Genomic DNA, 27,903 nt, shown 5'->3' with positions numbered 1-27,903 from the left:
ATCTTGTTGAAAGGATTGAATTATTTAAAAGTTGAAAGCATTACATTGTGAATCATTGGTTTGTGTTGATTGAATCAATTTATTGATTGGGTGTTAATTGACATTACTGTAAGATCAAGTTGATTTACTCATTCTTAAAGTTTTAAAAGTGAATATTGATTTTTAACTGATATTGTAAATCAAATTATCCTTATTTGAGTACTAAACTTATAATAAGTTGAGAATCTATAAAAGTAGTTAAAAGAAACTTTTAAAACCCAATTCACACCCCCTCTTGGGATTACACTTTACTTTTCATCCTCCCTTATGTGTAATTTGACTATTTAAATATCTTCTCATTTGTGATTAATCCAAATATTTGCATGAACTCATCACTATCATAAGGTTTTGACCCGAGTCAAATAATACCTAAAGAGAACCATTTTTATCACCCAATTCACCCATACTTGGAAGTCATTAGTTGACAAACGCGCGCATGTGCGTGGTTTTGTTAAATCAATGTCTTTAACTAAGATCAGCACCTCTAGTACTTTTGGTGAAAACAAAATGATCGGAGAGAAGGAAATTCTTTTATTTCATTTTATTTTTTTTAAAAAAATTCTTTCTACTTCTTTTGTTTTGTTAGAGGAGAGTTGGTTGTGTTGGTTCTCTCCTCCATGGGCCACCACTGATTTGGAGAGAGGGGGTTGGGTTTTGGGTTTTGGGTTTCAAGGCTGCCATGGATATTCCATGCTGGTAGGGTTAACTAAGAGGCCTTGGTGTTGAGCACAATAATAGACATTGCAACACTTGCTGAGGTACAGTAACTCAAAACAAAACAATTTGAAGGTTTAGTAACCCCAACAAGATTTAATTAACAATTCCATCACCATTGACGAAATTTAACTGTATTATCATCCATATCTTTGATGATACAAATAAATTTACTTCATTAATGCGATGCATTATCTATATTTGTCAATAGAGCAGCGGCATTGATAGAATGAGTCATGTCCTCAGTGACACATTTACCCATTCAGCTGCCCCTTTATATAATGTAATTTTTCCTAATTAGCGATTCTAAATGTGAAAAATACACTGACTCAGTATCCTACTCTTTTCTTTTAATTTATTCTTTTTAATAGAAAAGGAAGTGAGTTATAAATATATGTGAAAAAAAATACGTCTCTTTAAAAAACATAGATAGTCAATGAAGTAAAACTCCCCTCCAATCCTCTTTGGAGGTCAATCAACAAAATTCCCTTCAAAACCTCCAAAAAAATGAGTCAATAGGTCTAATTTGCGTTGGATCATAAATGAGTGCAACTCAAACTTCGGGTTGACCCATCTACAATGATGAGTAAATTACAAATCTAAACTCACCCAATTAATAAACAAATTATAAAGAAGTATCCACTAAGTATCCGTTAAGAAATATATACTATATTTATTTTAATTTTTTTTTTTTGAAATTTCATTAAATCTGAGTTAAATTTTCTTTTTTTAAAAAAACAACACTCATTCTTTTCTCATTAATATCTTAATATTTGTGAGTTAATAACATTTATTTATTATCTAATTTATTTCTTTTTAATTTTAAAAAAAATGAATGGAAATTTAAAAAATAGTACTAAAAACTAATTTATTTTTTTTCCTCCTAAATATGTGAAAAAAATTAGTTATATAACTTATATTTAGTTGTTTAAAAAATACATGCATCATATATCATTATTTATACATATATAGAAATTTTAAAATTCTTTTATAAAAAACTAAACAGGCAACCCAACAGATACCCAACTACTGAATTTGAATTGACCTATTTATAAATGAGACAATTCTTCTTAGACCTAAACCTATTTTAAAATGGCAGCTAATGGATCACTTGTTGGGTTGCAACCTATTTTGCCACCCCTACTTAACTCACTCTACTAAAAAATACTTGCCAACTCTATTTGGATAAAAAAGTTTGCTTGAAAAAACCAAAAACAAAAAAATCAACATTCATCATGCTCCCTCTTTATATCAAATAATAATACAAATAAAACTTTATTCTGACATGGTTAATAACTTAAAAACATAAACGTTACTATAACAAAAATACATTTTTGTTTATTGATCTGTTACACGGTTTATTTTCTTCTCCTTTTCTTTTGGAGGTAATCTTTTTCATATTTTCTTTTTCTTTTTTCTCTCATTAAATGGGCCTCGATGTACATTCTAAATCACTTTGTTTGAACCAGAATAAGAGGAGAAAAACTATTTTATCTCATTTTTCTCTCTTTATATCTAGCTTCTCTATTCTACAAACTAACAAATCGAAGTTTACTGCTGAAGTTATCCTCTCTTTTTTCTTTTCAAATATCCAAAGCAGCATCTTGCACCAACAATGCAGTATGTACTACAAATCTGGGTATATATTTTGACTCAGTATCATCAGCGGTTTATCTTTTCTATACAATTCAATCCACACCTGCGTTGGTGGTTTCTTGCTTCTAACACCTTCCAACATGAATGCCGTCTCGGTTCCCCCAGTCATCGAGTGATTTTTTGTCCAAATATACTTCAGTGAGACCTAATTGCTCAAATCCTGCTTGCACCGTTACTGCAATGCTCAGAATACAAGTAAATGAACAAAAAATAAAAAATATGAACATAGCAAGACAAAAAATCACCATGCATATTCTAAAAAATTGTGTTTGTTAAAAGTAATGCACGATTCATTTAGATTCTGATCAAACTGTCACAGCTTAAAAGAAATTGCAGGTCAAACAGGTCGATTTTAGGCAGTTTCAATGATGCAAAAGAGGAAACAGCTATAACTACCATCATGCTGTTTTAGTTATCAAGGTGCCTGAGAATGAAAGCAGTTGGGCGGCAGTTAATATTCAGCTACCTTCAGAATAAGGTATTCCATGGAGATGAAAATGGCAACTAGGGAGTGCTACCATTACATAGCCTTCTGCAGCCATCTGGGCAGTATTAACATCATCTTCATTCCAAGTCTTGTAAGGAACACAGCATACAAAATATGTAGCAAGAACACAAAGAATCCACAATTTAACAGAAGCTGTTAAATCAAAAGGAAAACTTATTAGTATTCCATGCATGAAAAGAACACCAAGAATATATTTATTTTTTATTTCTTGGTCAGGGTGTGAGGGCGGGGTAAGAGTTAAAAGATACCAGGGTTCCAAATATGGCATATATTGCATCCATAGACAGAATAATGTTAATGCCAATGCAAGACAACAGGTAGGTGAGAGAAGCATGTATGTTGATGGTGATCTACAAGCAAAAGAAAGAACTTAATTATTAAATTTGCAGTTTTGGGATAAACAAAGTCTCAAAGAGAAAGGATAATCCGTTACCAAAGCAAGTATGTTTTCCCTTATTAAGAATGAGGATAGTGCAACATACCCCAGTGCTCCCATTGCTCGTATCTAAATATTTAGATAAATACTCATTAGAAATTCCAAACCTAGGAAAACAGACATATAGACAGGAGTATGGGACTCAAGGAGAGGAGCAAACAATACAAATGTGCACAGAAAGATTGAAAGTCCCCAATTCGCTCCCAACCTAAGAAAATGCAAAAGGAATGACTGGTTATCTTATTTGAGGGAATCAACCAGAACTGGGCATTCACAATACAGCTGTCGCATACCTCCATAAAGAACCCATCATTAGACCAACTAAACCATGCATAAGCTGCAAAATAGAAATATTGAAAATTTAAGTAACCATCAGAAACTCTGCATAAATATGTCAATTAGTGATAAAAATATCAAGCCCACAAAAACAATGAAAATGTTCATGGATGAGTGAATATATGCAGAAGCTCTATTTGCTTCTGCCATTCTGAGTCTCTTCACTTTTTATGCATGGCATCGCCAGTCCTTCCGCATCATTCACTAATTTCTGATGAGAGAAACTGGAATAATGAAAAATAAGATGCTTTAGGAAAGAAAATAGAGTTGAGTTACCAGTCTTGCTGTTTTTAAACATAGAACCTCGTATAGACAATCCTGGACTTCTTACATATGCATACAAGCAGACATTTTTTTGTGGTTTTACAGTCTTATGAACTTGCATGAATTGATTCCATTTTTCATAGAAAGCAAACTACAATCTAAAGACAGTTTTTTTAACTTGCATGATTACATAAACTTTCATCGACACCAACAAAGGTCACTCATTGTACAAATAATCAAAAATACCTCGAAAACAAGCAATAGATATTGGGGAATCTATTCGTGTAGGAATAGATTGACATTTTTTTATAAATGTAATTCATCATAAACTATTGGGGAAACCATTAGGGGAAATGGTTTAAAAGCTTGGCACTTGTTCCCAATAGGAATCTCCTAAAAGCACAAAAATGCGAAGTAGTTTCATAAAGAAAACACTATGTGCAAGATGAGGAATCCTGAAAGAAGCTAAAGAATTTGAAAACAAGCTCACCAAATAGGTAGATGCTTTCACTGGACCAGACAGGACAAGTAATAGCATTGCTGTTGCCACCTGCCAAGAAATAGATTGTCACAAAAAGAAAACTTCCGCAAGCATTTAAAATTTTAAAATATAAATATACAAAACTGGGGGACATGGGTGGTAACAAACCATAGTTTTTCTCCCAGCTGCAATGCCCCATCTCATTGAGGAGATTACTATTGGCAATGAGAAGAAGCAACCAAAATAATTCTGTTCAAAATTAAATACACCTGACTTGTATCAGTGAATTGGAAAAATGAATACAAGACAAATATAATCATTATTAAGATGGAAAAATGTAGTCAGAAACTTATCAAATGCATGTTAGTCAAAAACCGGTTCCAATTGATGTATTGTTTGGACATCTGAGTAAAGGGAATAAAATGAGAGAAACTTCAAACAATGACATTCACTCAAAACAGTTGTCAGATTCTAAACTTCTCACTGGCTTTGGCTTCTCATATGTTTTGGATTATTTCCCTAATGGAGTTGTAAAGGGATTGGGGACAATGTCTGGAAAAATAAGAGCCATTAAGAGGCTCCACCAAATTAGCCAAGTTTACTTAAGTCTAGATGAATAAGAGAGTAGACCAATTGGGAGGTCATACAGACCAAACAAATAGGATTTTAGCTGAAGACTGCCTGCATGATGCAGCGCGGGGCATATAAATTCTCGACAATACCCTTTGGTATATGAATGCGCCAACTACTTTTTGCACACTAATGAATTAGATGTTCCATGACTACCTCCACAAGTTCATTGTGGTCCTACCCAGATGATATTTTTGTCTATAATTTCACCTTGGAGGAACATGGAAAGCATCTACAAAAGTGAAAGAGAACAGTATGTGAAGAAAGAGAAGTGATATTTTGATAAGAGGAGTATCAAGTTCCATGGTCATGTGCTTAAACAGGGTTGTATCGTGATAAACATGGCCTATGGAGAAGGTGAGAGGTGTTCAACATTGGAAGATCCCAACAACAATTAAGGAGCTGCATTCCTTTCTTGGACTCCCCAATTACCATGGCGAGTTTGTTATTGGGTAATTGAGGACTACCCCATTAATTAAATTGCTGAACAAATGTTATGGGTGGAACTCCATGGAAGAGTGCCAGGGAGACCTTAACAACATGAAGGAAGCCATGATAAAGGATTCAACAATTGCTCTTCTAGGCATCATGAAGCCACTTGAGCTATCAAACTATCCCCTCAGTGGAGTCTTGTTACAAGATGGGCATCCTGGTGTGCATGAGAACCGTAAGCTCAATGACCTTGAGCAGAAGTTTGCAGCCCAAGGAGATGCTAACAGTGATTCATTGTTTACAAGCCTAGCGGCATTACCCACTTGGGGTCTAAGTTCATGGTGAAGAGTGATAACTCAGCTGTCAACTACTTACACAACCATAATTATCCCCAGTCCATTGGCAAGAATCCCTAACAGAGTTTGATAAAAAGAACCAAACTATAGATGCTTGGGAAGGCCAAGTTTGAAGTCTTACAATTGGTAACATACTTGACAATAAGTAAGGTTACCACAATAATGCAAGAGTGCATTAAAGAGAGCCTTGTCAAAGAACTAGTACCAAAACCTCATGAAGTTGGCGAAAGAGGGCAAAGAGTGTCAGTTTTTGTTACAAGATGGATTGCCGCTAATAGATGATTACAAGATGGTTACAAATGACAACCTGCTCTTTGTGCCTCAAGTTGATGACCTGAGGAAGATGTTGTCACTAGTGTCATGGCTAGGGTGGCAAAATGAGCTGGCAAGCTGAGTTTGGGTAGGTGGGACTTAATGAGTTAGATTCAAGTTGACTAGTTTATAAATGGGTGAGTAAACCACAAACCCAAACCCAACCAATTAATAAATGCGTTATATATAGGTATCCGTTAAGAAATATACATTTTTTTATTTTAAATTTTTTCTTTAATATTTCATCAAGAGTTAAATTTATCATTTCTTTTTTCATTAATATGTTAACAAATGTGAGTTAAAGACTTAAAATTAAAAAACAACACCCTTTTATTATTTTTCTCTTTAATATTCAAAAAAGAAAAGTGATATGGAATTTAAAAAACAGCAACTATAACCTATTTATCATTTTTTTCCTCCTTAATGTTTCAACAATGTGGTCGAACAACTTGTATCTTATCTCTATTCTTATCACACGCACACGATACATCAAACATGCATCAAATATCATAATTTATATACATAGAATCCAATAACTTTGAAGTAATTAAAAGGAAGACCCGGAAGGTACCCAACTTGAACCTGGCTAACCCATTAATTAATTGGGTTTGGTTCGTGTTTGACCAATTTATCACCCCCTCTTAAATCCAATCCTAGTCATGGCTCCATGTGGGAAGGCCACCCAAACGGCATCAATTTTGGTTGAAGCAAAAGTATATATCGCCACACATGCATGATGAGGTGCTTAAGTATACCCGAGCTAGTCTCACCTGCCAACAAAACAAGGTCAAGCAAAAGAAGACTACAAAGCAAAGCCTCTTCAACTACCAATGAGATAGCGGGATAATGTCTCACTTGATTTCATCATCAACATGAGATAGTAGGATAATGTCACACTTGACTTCATCAACAACCTATCCAGAGTTGGGGACACAAGATCTATACTTGTGAATCTTGTGATTATAAAGTATAAAACATTGAAGTATTCTTCGTCATAGGGGGCATAGGGGACACAAGGTCTATACTTGTGAATCTTATGATTATAGAGTATAGCAACATTGTAGTATTGCTCAGCATAGGAAACAACATAGTTGTTTTCAATCACATTGTTAAGTATTTGGTTGTTCCTCTAGACATTATCAGAAATCGAGATACAATATTCACAAGAAACTCCCCTCACAACTTGACATCTTTTCAAGCTACCACTCACAGACAGAGATTCAACGAGCTAATAGAAGTACTTGCGTCATCTTATCACTACCAATGAGAGAAATTGGGTGCAGCTACTTGAAGTGTCTTAGTTCTATTTCAACACCCAAAAAAGCTCTACAACCAACAAGAGTCCTTTTGAGCTTGTTACACGCTACAAGCCACTATTACCTCAGATAATGGACAAGTCGTACAATAGAAAGAGTCTGAGGGTGTACATCTCCACCAAAGAATGGAGATGAAACGAAAAGATACCAAGTCTAGCTAGACAAAGCTTCCAAGTAGATGAAAAAGTGGTCAAATCAAGGGAGAAGACCGTTGCACTTCAATGTAGGTGACTTGGTGCTTGTAAAATTCCATCAAGTCACTATGAGGTCAAAATATTTTGCAAATATGAAAGACGAGTCCTCATCTTGGCCAAAGTTGAGAAGGCCTCTTAGGAGGTTGGTCCTACGACTTGGATAAAGGGGCATTCCTATGATCCACATTATCTTCCTCAAGCCATTCATCACTAACACTAAAGTTAGTCAACAAGAGCACCACTAAAGAACTCATAGCCTTAGTAGACTAGAAGAGGTCAGCGATGAAGAAATCAGCAAGATTTCAATGGAAGACATGGAAGCATTAGTGGATAAAGTTGAATGGTGTTTTGCATCAAAATCTCTGAGAATGTCGATTGCATAGGTGAAGGAGGATCTAATGAGACAAGCTTATTCAGGAGATTATGCTTGCTTTTGACCAATTGTCTTCTGCAAAAGGTGTGGGTAACCATGATGTAAATACTAGTATAGGTTTTATTCTTGGAGTAGAATAATGCCTCAATGAAAATAGAGTATATGAATCATTGGTCAATTTGATGTTTCCTAGTGCTAGAGTGAGAATAGCATAGAAAGCCTTTTTGAGAAGGGCGAGTGTTCATTAATCATTATAAAACTTACTAATTATTTAACATGTTTAGCATACTTGCATCCCTCAACAAACAAGCGTTTCCTACAAAGATGTGATTAACGAATTGAGCTGCTTTATAGCTTACCCCATCACTTTTGTTCACATTCATCTTTGCTTATGGCTTCTATTTACTTTGTATTAGATGGCTATAAATTTGTTCACATGTTGAAACCACAATTTGCTTTTGGCTGGCTAGTTAAGCTAGTGTGCTACAACTAGTGTAGCACAAATCTCCATAAGGTGTGAAGTGCTCAGCCCATGATAACTAGACATAAGAGAAAATTCCTCTCCAAAGAATAAGACATAAGAGACATGTAGAGGTTAGAAAATTTAAATAGATGGGAAAGTAAAGCTACCAAAGATTCATCACAAATCCAAGGGTCCCTTAAGAAATAAATCGCATCACCATTACAAACCTTGCAATGAGTAAAAGGCAAAACACATGAGAGGTTTGCAAGAAAAACATCCAAGGACTCATAGGAGTAGCATAAATGCTCCCCTTGATATACCACCAATATCTGAAGATCATACTCTTAATAAGCTTGTGCCAATGGGACTTCATTTCTCAATAAAACCACCACAACAACTTTCCTAACAAAGAAATGTATATTTTCAAACACTAATTCTAAAGACTCAAACCTCCTCCTAATTTCAGCAAGGTACCCACCACCTTAAATATTCCCTCTAGTCCTCATCTACACTTGACCATAAGATACCTCTCATCCCCTCGTATTTCTCTATAACACCAATGAGAAGTCTTTAGGAGATAAAATAATTGGGAATGCTAAAAAAATAAGGCATTAATTCTAACAGCCAACCCCTACCCCCACCCCCCACCCCCAACCCAGAAAGGAAATTAAAGCCCTTTTTCTAATCGTACTCTTTTACCCAAACACTACAACATTCCCAAAAATAGGTAGTTATTACCTCTTAAAAGAAGACCTTAGTAAAACCAAACTACACACAAAAACAACTGAACTCCTAAATCTTATGTTAACCCATGTTAATCCCTGCCAGCAACTCTTTGTCATATTAATCTTCAAGCTTAAGTTTTTCTTGCAAATTTTCCAATAAAAAAATAACTTTCCAAAGTTTCATAACATCATCCTTCAATAAGAAAACAGTGTTGTATGCAACATGATGGATAGGAAACCTCCACACAATGCTACCAACCCTAAACCCTTTTTACCCAATGCTTAACTGTGTAAGACCATCCTACCAAGGACATCAACCACCATAGTAAACAAGAATAGAGACAAATGTTCTCCCTCTTGAGGCCCATGAGAGGCCCTAAACCCATCCCTAGCCTACCAATTAACAACCACAAACATGATGGCCAAAGACAAGCAGTCCTTATTCCATTTCCTCCCAACCACCCCAAAACCCTTCTCCAACACCCTATTCAAGAAATCCCCAACACACCTTATCATAAATGACAAAAACAACAACCAAGTCGCTCTAGGTAGGATCAGCTACCTTCCTCCACAATTCCACAAATTCTAGGGCAATATCCCTAACAACACACCTTATCATAAGGTTACTTAAGACGCAATTTAAAAATACCCCCCTTAACCCATATGTTAGCATCATCTAGCACCTCATTAGCAACCAAAACAATGTTTTCTTGAAAAGCAATGTGTCAAGAAACCATGCAAAACCTCCATAAACATCATTCACAACACCTTACTCAAAATCTTATAAAATTGCTCCTCAGTCAACTAATGCAAAATTCACACTCCTAACAATCACCCATTTCCATGGAATTCATTTAGGGAAAAAAAAAAAACAACATCACGCACACACTCACACAACTCCCATGTATTTTGCAAAAATTGAAAATTATAAAACCATGGGAATGGGTGTCTTATCTTCCTCCATCTCAAACACTGTGAAGTAGGACAAGAAGTAAGATATTGGGAATATCCTTGTTGGAAAATAATTAAGAAGAGTTGGGTTAAGGAATTGTGGGGTTAAGTTAGTAGATTAATTAGTATAGGATTATGTGTATTTGGGGGTTGTTTGTAATATTTGTGTAAAATAGGGTATGTTTGTAATGTAATGTAATTTTAGGGGTTTATGAGTAATTTATGTAAATTGTAAAGAGCCTTTCTTATAAATAGTGTGTGAAGCCATGATGTAGGCAGTTGTTGATGAATTTGAATAGAATTGAACATGAGTTTTCCCCCTGGTATCTCCCTCTCTCCTCCCTTCCCCTTCCTCCTTCTCTTCTAATTTCTCCATGGCTGCAGAACATTGATGCTGCCCCCATCATTTGGTATCAGAGCCCAACCACAATCTCTTTATTCCATTTCAATTCCCCCATATTTTCTTTCCAATCTTCTTCCCCCCCTCCCCCTTTTTTCTCTTTTTCCTTTCCCCACTGTTCTGCAACTACTATCTCCCTCCGCTGCAACTTCTTCTTTCCTTCACCTCCTCTGTTCTGTAACTTCTCCCTCCCTCCCTGCTGCTGCTTCTTCTTTCCTTCTCCCCCTTGTTTTGTAACTTCTGCTCCCTCTCTGCTGCTGCTTCTTCTTTCTTCTTTTCTTGTTCTCTGGTTTTCTGTTCTGATCTCCTGCTCTGTCCCTAATCCTTTGTTGCCCAGCAGCCTTCTGCCCTCTTGCTTCTTATCTGTTTTTTTCTCCTTCTCTTCTTCTTCTTCTGTTTAATTCTCTCCTATAACTCTCTCAACTCCATTTCTCATTTCTGAATTCTATGGCTGTCTCTTGGCAGTTTCCAGAAATTCCAGTCGTCATCCCAGACCTCAGACACCACTTTCTAGTGACCATCCTGCAACACCACCCACACCACCAAAAACAGAACCCCCTGAAATGGGTGACTATTTTGATAATGTTTGGTGAGACATCACACCCATGAACATTGGCCATGTACTACTTGGTTCTCCTTGGATGATTTAGGTGTGACCCAAGGACATGAGAACACATATGTCTTTCACTGTAATGGGAAGAAAATCGTTTTGAAGTCCACTCTACCAATGAACCGAGACAAAGAATCAGTCATAAACACTCATCTTGAAGACAATACAAGGAAGGAAATTAATGTGTTTGAAGACATCCAAACTCCTTCAAACATTCCTATTGTAGAGTTTACCATCTCCAGTGGGTTCATTGATGCTGATTCTAAAGTCAAGTTTATGGTGCTGTCAATTGCCTCATTCAAGTGTTGGCTTTCAAAAAGTCCAAGTTCGTTCTCCCTTTTGATCCTCCAACATTTCAAAATTCGAGGCCAAATTTTTTTCCAACTGGGGGAGAGTTGATGTAGGACAAGAAGTAAGACCTTGGGAATATCATTGTTGGAAAATAATTAAGAAGAGTTGGGTTAAGGAATTGTGGGGTTAAGTTAGTAGTTTATTATGTGTGTTCAGTATTAATTAGTATAGGATTATGTGTATTTGGGGGTTGTTTGTAATATTTGTGTAAACTAGGGATATGTTTGTAATGCAATGTAGTTTTAGGGGTTTATGAGCAATTTATGTAAAGAGGCTTTCTTATAAATAGTGCGAAAGCCATGATGTAGGCAGTTGATGAATTTGAATTGAATTGAACATGAGTTTTCCCCCTGGTATCTCCTCTCTCCTCCCTTCCCCTTCCTCCACTAATTTCTCCTTGGCTGCAGAACATTGATGCTGCTCCTGCATCACACTGCAACTTTGACCTCCTCAGCATCAAATGGCCTTTCTAGCCAATGGGCTTTCCCATCCTCAACAGGACTCCAAATGAACCCTTCATCCATCCACAAGACGTGAGCTTATTTTTTCTGCTATTTGGGTTATTTGGCCACAGAGATATGCCTGGATTTTTTGTGACCGTGAGTTATCTATAGTTTTTTTTTTTTTTGGCACAAGATTGTGTACTTAATGTCCATGTCGGCGTTCACTAAAAGGTGTTTTGGCAATACAATTTTCTCTGATATTCAACACAATTGGGAGGCTCTTTTGCCTTAATCATGGATTTCTTTAATATATTTTTTGCTTTTTTTCTTTTTTTTTATAGGATTCCTTATCCTCTTTTTACATTCTTCCTCATTAATAAATTCCTCATTCTATGAAAAAAATAGTAACAATAAAACAAAACAAAACAAATACAACATAACCTAAACCTTCTCTTGCATAACTCTTCCGAATAATCTGGTCATCTCATCTCACGTACTTGCCTTTCATCCCTCATAAGCAAACTTCTTGAACCACATCAAGAAACATCCCCCACTCATTAATAAATAAGAACCTAGAAATGCAAGTGGAAGTCGACCAACTCGACCAATTCCCTACTACTATCCAAATTATTGATTATTGGACAGAGGAAAATCCTAAGACCACAATCACGGATTAGGAAATAAAAACTCCTTCTGCTATCGTGAGCCAATACTCTTGATATGAAAACAAAAATCCACCCACCCCCACTTCCGAAAACACCACCTCAAACTACAATCACCAAAGAGATTCCCAACTCATCCCAAAAAAAAACAAAATAAAACAAAATTTAAAAAGAAAAAGAAAAAAAGGGAACTTCTCAAAGAAGATAGACTTGGCTTGTAAACAAACATGATCCACCACTCCTCAAACACTTGTACACACTCACGAATACAAGTAGACCGAGTATCTCACAAAACCACTATTCGCCCAGACTTGGATACACCCAAAAAATGAAGTAAAACTCAATCCTTAAACATACTTCCAAAACATTTCTAACTAGAAAAGCATTCACATCCTTCAATTTGGGCTATGTTTGCCTAAACAGTCTTAAAAATCATAGTGGTTGGCATAACAATAAGGGACATGATGTAATGGCTGAGGCCATCACAGACATTACGTAACATGCAACAAACGTCCATTCGTGAATTCATTTTTCAAATTAGAAAACTTGTTAAAAACATATAGGTTCACATGTTTTGATCCAAAATCCTATATACTAATGCTTCAAAGCTAGATAAGGCTCATTTGGTTAAGGATCCAAAAACTTGAACACAAAATCTGCTTTTTTAAAAAATAAAATGAAAAGATTAAGTAGTATTTGGATAACTAAATTCGAGTTTAATTTTCTAAAATGAAAATAGAAAATGTGTTTGGCAGTAGGTCGTCGTGGTGGCAGTGGGTGGTGGTTGGCGGTGGTGACTAGTGGTGGTGGGAGGTGGTGAGGGGCAGTGGCAAGTGTAGGTGGCTGGTTGGTAGCAGTGGGTGGTGGAGAGCAGCAGCTAACGATGTTCGACAATGATAGGAGACGGTGCATGGTTGTGGGTGGTGGTTGGGGTGATGAAAGGTGGCGAAGGGCAGTGGCAAGCAGAGGTGGGCGTAGTGGGGCGGTGGTAGGTGGTAGTGGTAGGTGTTAGTGGTTGGCCGCAATGGGCAACAGTACATGGTGGCAACAGCAATGATAGGTGGAGAAATGAGATAAGAAAGGGTTGAGAGTTTTGGATTGTACTAGATTTCATGGAAAACAACATTAGAATCCTCAAAATGGGGTGTTTTCAAAATAAAAGCTTGAAAGTACTTTTTGTAAAAAAAAAAAGAATAAAAAATGCATTTTCTTTGTATTTTCTGTATCCCTTGCTTTCAGATCCAGAAAACTGTATCCAAAAACTTAACCAAACAGTCCCTTAGTTTTTATTGGTGAGAAGTAGCATGCATTTGCTACTTTTCATTACTTTATCAATAATAAGTGAAGTTTAAACTAAGAAGCCATTCATCTAACAAAAAAGTAAAATATAGAATTTTCATATTTCAAACTAGAACAAAGAAGAATAGCAATAGAATGTGCTTGTCTCCAACTCAAATGTTTGAAAAGTATTTTTTTTTTTTCAAATTGAATAATCTTTTTTTATGAGCAAAGAAAGTCCATTAAAGGGCACCAAGGGGATGCCACACAAGTGCAAACGAACAAAAGAAAATCACCTGCACTGCAGGGTGTCAAAAAATTCAAGGATGACATGGGTGTTGTTCAGAAACCACCAATTGTGCCAAATAGAAATAGTAGCAATCAACTATCTTTGACAACATGAAGTGGTACAGCTGATCCTTCAAAAGCTCTCCAGTTTCTTTCCCTCCACGTAGACTGAAAAATGCAAGGAGAATAAGGGAAGTAGCTTTCCTCCTTTCCTTCCAACTGTGGATGCCTTTCCAAGCCCAAAAGTCACCCACCACTATTCTGGCATTACCCACTGCTGCCTGGTAAGGGAAATGGCTATAGTTCAAAAAAAGTCTAGTCCAAGAACAATGAAAGATGATAAACTCAACTCATTCAACATATTCAAGACCTAAGTAGCACCTATTCACTAGAGGCAGCCCCCTTTTCTCAAGGTTGTCAATGGTAACAAGCCTTCCAAGAGTTGCGTCCCAAGTGAAGAAAGCAACCAATGTGGGGGCTACAGTTCTCCAGATGGGCTTCCAGGGGAATTGCTGTTAGATTCTGCGAAAAAAAGTGTGATATTTATAATAGAATCTAACTCATAAAATCCCCATTTTTCTCCAGGGTCCACTTGGACACATTGGCAGTGTTCTGGCACTAGATTTTATATAGGCTACAGTGAAATTCTGAAAGACTGTCAATTTCCCAATGGAAGGCGCCCCTGACCAGGGGTAACCAAGGGAATATTCCAGGAAGTTTTCGTTCCTCCTCGAAAATAATTGAAAGGAAAAAAAAAATTCAATCCTCTCCTGATGAATTTCCATGCATCAACACCATAACCTTTGCTTACCTCATTAAAGGACCAAACATTATGGTGCAGATCACATTTAAGGGCAGTGATTTCCCTCTAGAAATGATTCTCCTCTTTTATGAATCTCCAAAGGCATTTCTCACGGAGGCCCTCATTGAAAGTAAAAAAAATTTGAAGTCCTAACCTTCCATTTTGTATAGTTTGTTTAACCACCCACCCACATCCCAGACCTATCCCCCCCCCCCCCCCCCCAACAAAAAAAAGAAAAAAAGAAAAGAACAAAGATGATATACCCGTGCTTTCCAAGAGGTGTCTACTTTGAATTCCTTCGAACCCCATAGCAACTGAATTACGGATAGGGATGAGAGACATAAAATAGACCAGGAGGTTTGATAAGGTGTTCTTGATAAAGGTAAGTACAGCCCCCACCCCGACGTGCAGCCTGGCCCACCTTTTAATAGGTGATTCATTTCCCAACCAGCGAGTTCTCTCTCAAATCTTTCAATAATAGGATCCCAAACACCCTTATCTCTAAATATGGCACCAAGAAGGAGACAGAGATAGGTAATAGGAAAAGCCCCAGATTACCACCCTAACAGACCCGCAAGGAAAAGCCTGTCCCTGATCCTCACTAGAATAATTTCACTTTTACCAGTTCACCTTCAAGCTTGAAACTGCTTCGAACCCAAGGAGAATGCACCTAAGGTCAAGATTTGCTGAGGAACATCTTCACAAAATACATATATATATATATAAAATATTTAATGTCAACTGCAAAAAAAAAACAAAAACAGAAAGAAATAAAAATGTGAGACTTCAAGTTTTCTACTCATCTTTTTTATGCTAAGCCCTTTGAGGAGGCTTCCTTCGATAGCTTTACTGATACACTTCCATACCCATGATAAAAAAAAAAGGCTTCCTTAGATAGCTTTAAGCAATCCAATGATCCAATCCATGTACCTACTTGATTGATTGCCCTAATTTGATTGACCACATCGGGCCCCAACCTCATAATCACTGATTTAACTTCATCCATATCTTACAGTACTCTAAAAGATTGCCACTATATTGAATTTTTGGGTTCAACTTCAAATAATAGCCACAAAAATACCAATATACATTCAAAAATAATAACTTAAATTATGATAATTTAGAAGTAAGCAGCTATAAATTATAAATGCAACTTGTAAATTATTACTTATAATAAAATCAAAAAGGGAGTTCATAGCATTCATAATGATTACACCATGACCCTAAATCCTTAATGACATAGCCCATGTGGGGACCTTCTGTCCCATGAGGATCATATACAGATTTCTTTCATGCGTTCATTAGGGTTCAAGCTCACCCTATACAATTTAAACTACTTTAAACTTAATTGAGGCAACAAAAGGCTTTTCATTAATTACTTCCACATCCTGTTAACAATCATAGTTTATTACTAGGAAGAATGTTTGCAGTTTGCACTTCAAATACATCAGGCACTCTTTTAAAATAACTCATTATGTGTGAAAATATAACGTATCGGAGTCATTTTGAGCCCACACTTCCCTAAACATAAGATACAGAGCTTCAGTAGATCTGCAAGTCTATTGGAGAATAGGATCTAGTACCATCAAACAGTCAAACATGGCATGGTAAATTGTCGTTATAATATGAAGCTTCGCCTTGCTCTCTCTTATGGAAGCTCACAGGACTGCACACTGGTTGTCCCTATATTTTTTAATAACCTGATCCAACTCCTCAATATATGAATGCCACGCACTGATTTCCTGTTGCTGCTGTGGATTTCAGCTTGCGCATTCTAGAGTCTTGTTCCAAACTCCCTGTTCATAGCCAGTAGACTTTTAACCTATCTTTCTGCCACCTCTAGGGGCAAGGCCTTCCTAGTCAACTCAGCATTTTCAATCTCAAGTCCTTTCCTTTAGCTCTTTAGCTTCCAATTTTTCTCAGTCAATCTGTCAATTCCTAACTACAGTTCTCTCTTCACCCTTCTTGAGTTCTTAATTCTGTCATTCTGCTCTTTGCCATCCCTGCTCTAGTTCATGGCTTATCTGGGCCAGTCTCTTAGTTTTGGCCTTCATCTTCCACCCCTCTTTGACTTCTTTCAGCTTTTTGTTATCTTCCCACAGCTTTCTTTTCTTTCCCTTGAGTTTCTATACTATTTCTTCCCATTCCTAGTGATAAATCTGCTAGAAAGTCTAGAACTACTCATAATAGGCTTATCCAGTGTTCGTGCTTTGAGGAACTTAGAAGACTTGCACTTCCCATGTTGCCAAGACGGATAAACAAGAGTATTCTACACCATGTCGCCCTCCTTCTCAAAAACCTTAGGACTAAACCAAGTTGCTTTGGCCTCGTTGAACTTGTCCCATTTAGATGCATCATTGTATATGAAGTAAAAATGTGTGAACCAAGTCATTCTGGGGGTAAACTGGTGATGACCCATCTGACAAAGAGCTAAAACAGGTGCATAATTGACACATCCACGGGCTCCAAAAAGCGGGATCCAAGGGAGTGACTCACATCTCAACAACATAGATTTGATGAGAATCCACTTTGCCACTCACCTCACTATCGATATCTTTGCAATTGCTTCATCCAAATCAATTTGCTGATGATTCTCAGCATACTCCGTCAACAGACACCTATCCTTCTAGAAAGAACTCCTGAATATATTTGTCTGATAGGTTGTGTCTAACAAACCAAACATATAAGAGTTGGAAGCGACCCCTCTCCCTTTTCTCAGTAGAAGTTGAGTGAGGGAGTCTTGCAGCTATGATGGTTGGTACGGGCTGACATTCTTTTGTTTAGTCTCAGCTTAGACCATAACAGCTCCATAGTCAATAATATGAGCAGCAGAGGGGAGTAATATCAGTCCATAGACCGCAAGAGCTAATAACTAAAGACCACACTCAAGGTCAGGGTCATAGAGTTGCTTGTTGAAACACATCACTGCTTCACTTTAGTGCCACCCTTCTGTCTCTCCCTTCTTTATCAATGAATTCCTTTGCTTGCCCTCCAATTACTTGGATCAAGGCCCTAGTCAGAGAAGTCATTGGATCATATATATACATCTAGTTTTGGGTCGTTTTAAGTACATGGAGCAACTCCTCATATTAATCAATGAGAGGGACCAAGTCAGTGGGTCCAAATGTGAAGTAGCAACAAGATGGACCTTAGTGTTGAATGAGTATGTTGATAGCCCTTCCACTTTTAGTACTTCCATAATTCTATCGTATATGACACTGAACCGACTTTGATCTACCTCTAACAATGATTCCAACAACTTAGTAGGCTACTAATATCATGGCTCTTGACTCCGACTGGCATTGGTGTCTTATTTACTTTTTGACAAGGCATCCCCTTCCTTAGCCTATCACCACTCTGATTATGGTGCCTCCTCAGATATTCTAGTGATCTCACAAGGCATGGTGTATCATAGAATGCAATAGTCTCTACCAAGACAAAGAATAGAAACCAAGTAAACAAAAAGGGGGTTAATACAAGTTATATCAACACCATATGGCCCCAATGTCCTACAATGCAAATTAGCACAGGGTTATTGAGATGGCCCCACCCTATGGGTATTTAGGAGGTGTGGGGTTTCTGATGCAGAGTTTCGTCACTACTTACAGTTCTAAAGGTTCCCAAACTGTCCTCACTGTTGCTAACACAGGCTAGTAAGGCCCCTAATCCTCACCCATTACAGGCTACATGCGAAAAGAGTAAAATCTGAGTGAGGGGTTTCTTATGAGGCCTATACAGAGGATGGTGCCCCACAGAGGTGTCACTACTTCTCCCCTCTCCGGGTTCCTTTGATTGTTTTTCATGATTTTCTCTTATTATTTGCTAACCTAGTGTGTTACTATATTTTACATTATTTTTTTGTTATTTTTTTGCTTCATGCACACACTGTACATCAACACTGCACAAATTCTATACCTGGATGCTCACCGTTAGGAATTAGGAGAGGGAAGAAGTAGTCAAATCTCCGTGGAGTACCGTCCTCTGTATAGGCCTTATGAAAAACCCTCACTCAAATTGAAGCCTTTGCACTTGTAGCCTATAATGGGTAAGGATTACGGGCCTTATTAGCCTATGTTGGCAACAAAGAATACAATTTGAGAACCTTTAGAACCTCAAATAAAGCGAAAAACTCTGCACTAAAAACACCACATTCCTATACCTATAGTGTAGGGCCGTCATCAATAACCCCATGCTAGTTTATACACCAAGAGCCATATACCTGTTAATATAACCTATACTAACCCCCTTTTGTTTGCTTTGTTTCTATTCTTTGTCATGGTAGAGACTACTGCGCTCTATGATACAAGATTCCTTGTGAGATAACTAGAAAATCTAAGGAGGCACCAAATTCCAAGAGGCGACGAACAAAGGAAGGGGACGCCCTTCTGAATGTTTACTAGAGTACCTACCAGATACCATGTAGCTCCGAGTAAAGACCCATGATATCAGTAGTGTATTGGGTTGTTGGAATCAATTCTCATATGCAAGTCAGAGTTGATTCAATGCCAAATGCAGTAGAATCATGGATGTATTGGAAGTGAAAATCAATTGGGGAACCATCGATATATTCATCCAAGACTAGGATCCATCCTACTGTTTCCCCACATTTGGACCCACTAACTTGGTCCTTATTGGGGCTTATGAGAAGTTGCTCTGCATCCCCTAACCAAGCCAAAAATAGGTGCATATTTATGATTCAAAGAATTCTCCAACCAGGGGTTTGATCCAAACAATGGGATGGCAATCGAAGGAATTCATTGATAAAAGCAAGAAAAGGGGTAGACAGAAGGGTGGAACTATAGTGAAGTTGAGAGGTGTTTCAACAGCACCTTTATGACCCTAACACTGAGTACCATCTTCAGTTATTGGCACTTGCAATATATGGACTAGTACTAATCTCCTATGTTGCTAATATTACTACCTATGGAGCTGCTATGGTCCTTGCCAAGATGGAACAAAAGAATGTTGGCCTAATACCAGCCATCATAGCTAAAACACTCCTACTGCTCAACTTCTGCCAAGAAAAGGGAGAGGGGTCATTTCTTACAGGCAAGAGTATGGAAATAGTAGTGGAAACAATGTTCAGAAATAAAATTAACTTAATTTGCCTTCAAAAACGAGGTTGGTGATAAAATTTTAGATTTTGCCATGTCTTACAATTTGGTTATATTTAATACTTGCTTTATTAATAACTTTCAAGAATGGGCCAAATAAAAACCAAATAAGTAAGGATTGTAAATTTATTCCAGGTGAAAGTTTTGCTACAAAACCATAGAGTCATATTATTATATATACATACTAAAAAATGGAAGAGAATAGTAACATAATCAACACAAGTGGACTAGGTGGTGGAGCTGGAAAGGAGAAAATATAGTAATAATTCAAAGATAAAATCATCAAACTGTGTATTGGACAATGGGAGTAGTTAGATACAAATACTATTTGGAATACGATAGCTAACTCTATCATAAAGATAGCAAAAGAGATTTTATGTGAGTCCAAAGAAAGATACTCAAGCAGTAAAGAAAGTTGGTGATGGGATCATGAAGTCCAAAAAGCTACTAAACAAAAAGAAACTAATATAAAATACGGCAAAGCTGTAGAAATATATAAAACCTTGAACAGTACAAAAGGAAAGAAAATATGCAAAGAAAAACTATTAGTGAAGCTAAACATAGAGCTTGTGATACTTTATATAATAGACTAAATACAAAAGAAAGAGAAAGAGACATTTATAAACTTGCTAGAGCTAGAGAAAGAAAATACAAAGATTTAAGTAATGTAAAATGTATAAAAGACAAGAATGATAATGTTTTAACTAGAGAAGAAGGCTTAAAAGAGAGGTGGCGGAGATACTTTGATAAGTTGTTTAATGAACAACAAAATGAAAGATTGAACTTGGAAGTGACAAATGAGGAAAAGATTAGAGTCCTTGAAGTTAAGATGGCTTTAAAAAGGATGAAAAGTGGGAAATATATAGGACTAGATAACGTACAATTGAAGTTTGGAAATGTTTAGGAGATAAAGGAAGTATATGGTTAACTAATCTATTCAACATTATTCAAAAAACCAAGAAAATGCCAGAGGAATGGAGGAAAAGCACGTTAATACATTTATATAAAAACAAAGGTGATATTACAATTTGTAATAACTATTGTAGAATTAAGATAATGAGTCATAAGATGAACTATTGGGAAAGGGTAATTGAACAAAGAATAAGACTAGAAATAAGATTTTCAGAGAATCAATTTTGTTTTATGTCTGGGAGATCGACAATAGAAGCTATTTATATTTAAGAAGAATAATGGAAAATTTTGGGGAAAAGAAGAGGGACTTCCATAAGGTTTTTATTGACCTAGAGAAAGCATATGACAAAATACCTAGGGAAGCTCTTTGATAGGTCTTAGGAAAGAAGGGGACATGCAGTAGAAATACTGAGGTTATTAAGGATATGTATGATAGTGTAACGACTAGCGTTAGGACTACAGGAGGGGGAATCTAGATATTTTCCAATCACAACATGTGTACATCAAAGTTCTACTTTGAGTCCTTATTTTTTAATTTAGTGATTGAAGAACTCACTAGAAATATTCAAAACAAGATCACTTGGTGTATGTTGCTTGTAGATGATATTGTCTTGATTGATGAAAGTAGAAGTGGAGTGACCTAAGTTAGAACTTTGGAGAACCACTTTTGAGTCTAAAGATTTTAGGATAAGTAGGAATAAGACAGAATATATGAAATGTAATTTCAGTAACAAGGAGGAGTAGTGGAGACAAGATTAAGTTTAATAATCAATAAATTAATAGCACTTTTAGATTTTGATATCTTGGATCTATTATGCAAGTGGAAGGGGAAATTGAAAATGATGTAATACGTAAAATTAAAGCATGTTGGATAAAATGGAGGAGTGCATCAGGCATGTTGTGTGATCGTAGAATACCCTTAAAATAATAAAGAAAGTTATATAAGACGTCTATAAGACTAGCTATGTTTTATGGTTCAAAATGTTGGGCAACTATGAAACAACATGTACAAAAAGTAAAAGTTGTCAAAATGCAAATGTTAAGGTGGAAGAGTGGTATAATATTAAAAGATAGATTAAGGAATAGCGTATATGCAATAATCTAGGTATAGCACCAGTCAAAGAAAAGATAAGAGAGGAGCGGCTTAGATGGTTTGGACATTTGAAACACAGGCTTAACAACGAATCTGTGAAAAGGAGTGACTTCTTATTGTTTCTGGCATGAAAATAGGTAGGGGTGGGCCTAAAATAACTTAAAATGAGGTAGTGAGGAAGGATTTAATAGCTCTTAATCGAGTGGATGAAAATTCTTTCGATTGGGTGAATTGGTGGAAAGGGAATCATGTAACCAACCCTACTTAGTGAGACTTAAGGCTTGTTGTTGTTACTATTGTTATTGTTGATTCATGTCATAAAGATCTAACAAGTTTTGCGGTAGTTTCAGCTACCTAATACGACCCTACTACTTTGTTTGGGCATGGGACCAACTGAGTGTAAAAATATTTAGGGCAATTAGTGCTATAAAGGGGGAGAGCATGTGCCTACTAATTGTTTATTGATAAAAATTAGTGAAGTGAAAATTATTGTAGCTCTGTATTGAAAATGATAAAGAGACGTACAACACATATATTTCTGTTTTCGAAGAAAGCAAGGTGGAAAAATGACTAGTGCTAAACTGAAATGCATAACGTTTGCAAGTTCTAACTTGAAAACAGAGTGAGTGGATGTTGTTCTTGAAGAAAGAATGTTGTCAAAATGCAAATGTTTAACTTGAAACCATAATAATCCAAAGTCAGCAACTAGTTGATGTAAACTGTTTTCAGAAATTCAATGCAAGCAAAACTAGAGTTCTCAATTTTAACTATTAAAATATGATACATGAAAAATAATGAATTAACACTTTGGCTCATTAGATTAACGGTTCCCAAAGGAATATACCGTGTTTCAGAATTTTCGTGCCACTTCGTGGTTCACTAGGGTGCTAACTTTTCCCGGTATCTACTCCCAACGTTGTTCTAACTCAGGATAAACTCCCACCCTAGTGTCTTCAACTAAAAGCGCTGGGGTCTACAAACAACGTGAATTCCGAAATCTCTTCCCGAATTGCCAATAATCTCCATAGTTTAACCAACGGTCTTGCAATGTTGCAATCTAAACAGCTAAAATCGAAAAATATCGCACAATATTTGGAAATCAACCGAACAACGCAAAAGCATCGCTAAATCAAACCTCCATTGCGAGAGAGTTGCTCAGTATGTAAGCCAGTCCAGCAACGGCGGCAAACATCGAGCACTCGACCAATCTCAACGTGTTCCGATAGACAGCGCTATCGGCAGTTAAATCCTCGAACTCCGTCGCAGCAGCATCGAACAGTTCTGCTTCACTGCTCGCTGAAGCTTCAATTTTTGAAACCCTAGAATCTCGGAAAGTAAAGGTTCGTTTGGAGAGAGAGAAAGAGGGAAATGGGGGAACAGCTGCAGCCGAGAAAGCATTGTATGTGATGAAAAGTTTGGGACAGTGAGGAAGTGTAGGGATTGAAGGAGAGAAGGAGTGAGGTGAAGAGAGAGAGGTAGGGCAACGGGTGAATTGTGAAATATGAAAATATGAGGGCGGACGACGAAAATTCAGGAGACTCATGGGGGAAGACGATGACTCGCTTCAGTCGGGCGGTGGCGGAAGCCGTTGGCGATATTTTGGGGGGAGGGGTGGACGGTCGGGTTGAAGGAGAAGTTCGAACCGGCCCGACTTTTATCGGGTTGCTCAAACCGGTCCGACATTTTATCTGATCATAAAGCTGTTCTAGTAGTTTGAACTCCATAATTCTTTGGGCAAAAGTTTAAAATGTTAGTGTTTGGATGGATTTTGAATTTAGAATTGTAATAGTTTTAAATAAAATGTAATATAAAATTATATTAAAATTATTTGAATCTATTTAAATTTAAATTTAGCATATAAAATTCATACTCCTAAACACAATATAAATTTGAAAGTTTAGTTTGAAAAGATTATATGTTCATACAAAATTATATTCAAGCAATGAAAAATTGATAATTAATTTAAATGATTTTAGATAAGTGTACAGGCTTGGTGAATTAATGAAAATATAAAAAAAAAATTTAAAATGTTATAAAGCATAGGTCTCCATTAAAAAAAAATTTGTTTATTTTCTTTAATATTCATTTAAATGTTTTGATCAAGTTTTCAAGAAGGCGCAAATATTACTTATGCTTGATAGGAAAATGAAATTGCTAAAAAAAAAAGCTTAATACAAATTCAACTCAACGATAAATATTGCTTGTTCGCTTAAAAGAATGCCAAATCTTACATTAATTTCTTTCTTTTTTTTTATTTTATGTTTTGTGTTGTTTGGGTTTACTTTAATTAGATGCTACCAGTGAGCACACATTATGTTCATGCTTCATATATATATATATATTTATATATATATATATATATATTTTTAAATTTATTATTTAGAGGGTGGAGAATTAGGAAAACAATATATTTGAATTTTAGAATAAAAAATAATTTATTGAACTCCTTATATATTTATGATTTGTAAATAGTGTTATTATAAGATAACCCCTAAACCGATGATATTTTGGGAAAGGTGATTGAAAACCGTATAAGCATCCTTTAATTAATAGTGGAGTCATAGCAAAATTATAGTTGAGAAAGGAAAAGAATGAGTGTGCGAATGTGAATTGAGGCAGAAAACTTATATTTGCAGGTTTTTTTCATGTTAGGAAATTAAGTGTGTGGCCAGGTGGCGGCTTATCAATGAAGTTATTAATTATTTCCCAAATAACCTTGATCATTTGGTATGGCCAACTCATGCCTAGGCCTTAGGACAAGTTCCTCGTCCCATGTGGGGCTAGGCTAAGAAAGCCAAGCCCAATTCTTCAACATGCTTTGGTTGGGCCTGCTTGGGTAGGTTAGGCCCACATATTGTCTAAGGTCTCATTTTTTATCCTAAATAAATAAGGCTGTCAATGTCACGTGAAAGCTTATATATTGGTATGTTAAGGTAAATAATATACTTTTCTCTTAAGAAAATGAGTGAAACAAGACTTTAACTTAAAATCACACGCATGCACGCGCGCCCGCATACACGTAAACTACAATTTTTGTGCATGTTTTCAACCATTTTATAAGATGAAACCTTGGTTTAGTCCATACTACCACTAGCGACCAGTTTTTTTTTTCTTTTTTTTATTAAATAACAATCTACAAGTTTATATCAATAATGTCTCCTTAAGTCAATTTTCTTGATCAGGTCTATTCAAAACTAGGATTACTCTTATAGCACCTGTTAATGACAACCATTGAATAAGTCGTCAAACTTCAACTAATTGTAAATATGACAAACCAATCAATTCCTCATACATGACTAATTGTTACTTGCAATAAGCCTCAACTTAGCCACAACTACCTACTACCATCACCATCCACTACATTATCACCATGTGAGACTATGCAATCAAAACAACCTCATAACCTTTCTATAACAAAAGGGATGAAATATAGTAAAGCATAAGTTTTTCTAATAAAAAAATTAAGGTAAAGTTCATATTTATTACGTGTAGTAAAAAATGATATCCTAATACAAAATTATTCGTAGGCCAGCTAGCCTTTGGTCACTTGGTAAAGGAATCAATAGGTTAATATGTTAAGTCGGTATATAATGTGTGTCAAAGCATGTCATATCTTGTAGGGACCAAGCAAAGACATTTGCATTGGCTCATATAAACCTTACAAGTTTCTCCTTCAAACTTACTTCCCAAAGCCCCAAAAAAAAAAAAAAATCCAATTTGGCTGCTCTTCTCCAGGTTATTTGCACACGGTTTACCTATTGCATCTCTTTTATGAGAGGTCATATATAGTCTAATTTCATGTTTTTATTGCCCAAAATCTTTACTTTATAAGCCTCCTTTTTGGGATCTCTTCTTTAATATGGCAACATTACATTAGTTGGTTACTAATTAATCTCCCTAAACTATTTCAATATTGCACTCAATAAAGAGATTCATCAGGAAATCATATATTGAATCAATGGCCCTTTGGAACTTCAACAAGTGTGTACTAACAAAGAGCGGGCTAGATTATGCAGATGACATAACCTCATAACCATTTCACTAAACAAAGGGGTGAAATTAGTGATAGAGTAAGATTAAATAAAGCCATGAGCTTTTTCTTTAATTGACGTTAAGTTCATGTTTACTATATTTAGTCAAAACAATTTCCTAGTACAAAATTATTTGTAGGCTAGCTTTCGACTACTTGGTTAATGAATATTAAGTTGATAGACTATAATGTGAGGGTTAATGCATGCAAACTTTGTAGGGACCAAGAAAAGACATTTGCATTGGCCTGCAGAAACCTTAGAAGCTTTTTCTTCAAAGCCAAAACCAACTTAGATGCCCTTATTGGGGTTTCAATTCCTCACATGACTTTACGTATTGCAGCTCTTTCATGAGAAATCATATTTGCCTACTTTCATGTTTCTATCATGCAAATTATCTACTCCACAAACCTCCTTTTTGGGCTCTCTTCCTTAACATGGCAACAAAACATAAAAAAACCTCAATATTATGCTAAGAAAGGAGTTTCATGAGCAACTCAACAAGTTGTATTGAACCAATGGCCCTTGAGGAGTTCAAGAAAAGGTGTGCTAGTGTAGTTATAGGCTGATGGGGTCTTTAACACAAGAAGTTGATCATCAAATGTGCTAGAATATGTAGTTGTAGGTTGATGGGGTCTTTTAACAAGAAATTGACCATCAAATGTGCTTTCTTGGGGTGAAGAACCCATTAGGAATGTACTAACCAACTTCAAGTGATTGGTGTTAATATTTATCCTAAAGTGACATAATAAAAATATGTACATTACGCTCCCATTATTCAATATATTTTTCCATGTTTTATAGTTTGAAATCACCTAGGCAACCACCATCTTGTCATCATAGGTGAATTAAAGCCTTTGTATTTTTCTATCAAAGGCCTGGATCATCATAGTTGAGGTTAAGGTCGACCCACCATTATTACCTTTTTTTATCGTTCTATTGATAGGCTTTCCATTTGCAAGCCTATTAAGGGTTTTCCAAACAAATGAGTTGTTGCCTCTTATTGATACTCTAGCAATGAGATTGATAATGACCATTTGATTTATTTTCTCATCTAAATCCCACATCCTCATTCTAGTTACTCTAAAGTGGTCTATTGTAAATAAAAGTCTCATATTCAAATGCCAACACTTATTTGTGTCAAGCATGTGATGTTTGTGGATCTAGAAGAACTGTCGATATTCATGTTTTGTCCAAATAAATGCATAGCTTAATTGAATATTTGAAGAAATTAAGTTAAAACAAAATTAATGAAACATTGCATGGGGCAGTTGACTGGGCCCTTTTTCCTTATTTTTTTGTGCATGCACAAGTAAGCTTTTAACGTCACCCCAATAGCAGTCAACTGATCCCTATTTGATGGTCAATAGGTTTAGTAAAAATTCAAATTTTTAATTGTTGATTTGATGGGTGCAATGGATTTAGGTTTGTCAAGTGTCTTGATCATTGCCATATGTTAGGCAATGATGAGGGTTGTTGTTAGTTGACAATTGGTGATTATGGTGGTTTGAGTTTTGAATTTGAAATTCAAAATGTCCAATCCGATTCTCCTCCAGCATGCATAGTCTATAAATAGACCATGCATGGGATTATTCCCTGCATATTTGAGTGACGGATAAAGGTGAGAATACAAAGAGTTTGAGTTGCTTTGAGGAGATAGAAAGATTTTCATTTTGGGAGGGGTTTTGAAGAGATTACATCAATCTCTTTTCTTCTTTTTTGGAGTAATTCTTAAA

General features: G+C 36.2%; 1 protein-coding gene across 6 annotated transcripts in view; it reads right to left on the bottom strand.

Moving 5' to 3' along the window:
* Window positions 1-1,998: 1,998 nt before the first annotated feature.
* The window catches only part of LOC131153074 (uncharacterized), a 29,083-nt gene continuing 3,178 nt past the window's right edge, over window positions 1,999-27,903 (bottom strand). Inside the window, exons 1-10 of one of the 6 annotated variants that reach the window (XR_009136157.1) lie at window positions 23,275-23,316; window positions 22,984-23,180; window positions 4,603-4,683; window positions 4,444-4,503; window positions 3,647-3,690; window positions 3,519-3,561; window positions 3,351-3,422; window positions 3,166-3,267; window positions 2,876-3,049; window positions 1,999-2,584 (exon numbers count right to left, since the gene is read on the bottom strand). Coding sequence is in view for 1 of the 6 variants with exons in the window: in XM_058105109.1 (XP_057961092.1) it covers window positions 2,930-3,049; window positions 3,166-3,267; window positions 3,351-3,422; window positions 3,519-3,561; window positions 3,647-3,690; window positions 4,444-4,503; window positions 4,603-4,683; window positions 23,275-23,682 (930 nt within the window). In the remaining 5 variants the exon portion in view is untranslated. Of the gene's footprint in view, window positions 2,585-2,675; window positions 3,050-3,165; window positions 3,268-3,350; window positions 3,423-3,518; window positions 3,562-3,646; window positions 3,691-4,443; window positions 4,504-4,602; window positions 4,684-22,983; window positions 23,736-27,903 lie in introns of those variants that run through there. The other 5 variants (XR_009136153.1, XR_009136154.1, XR_009136156.1 and 2 more) reach the window with 5 other exon arrangements.

This window comes from Malania oleifera, chromosome 4 (assembly GCF_029873635.1).
Source record: "Malania oleifera isolate guangnan ecotype guangnan chromosome 4, ASM2987363v1, whole genome shotgun sequence".
Classification (NCBI taxonomy): domain Eukaryota; kingdom Viridiplantae; phylum Streptophyta; class Magnoliopsida; order Santalales; family Ximeniaceae; genus Malania; species Malania oleifera.
The sequence above is the reverse complement of the archived record's forward strand: the minus strand, read 5'-3'. Positions and strand labels throughout refer to the sequence as shown.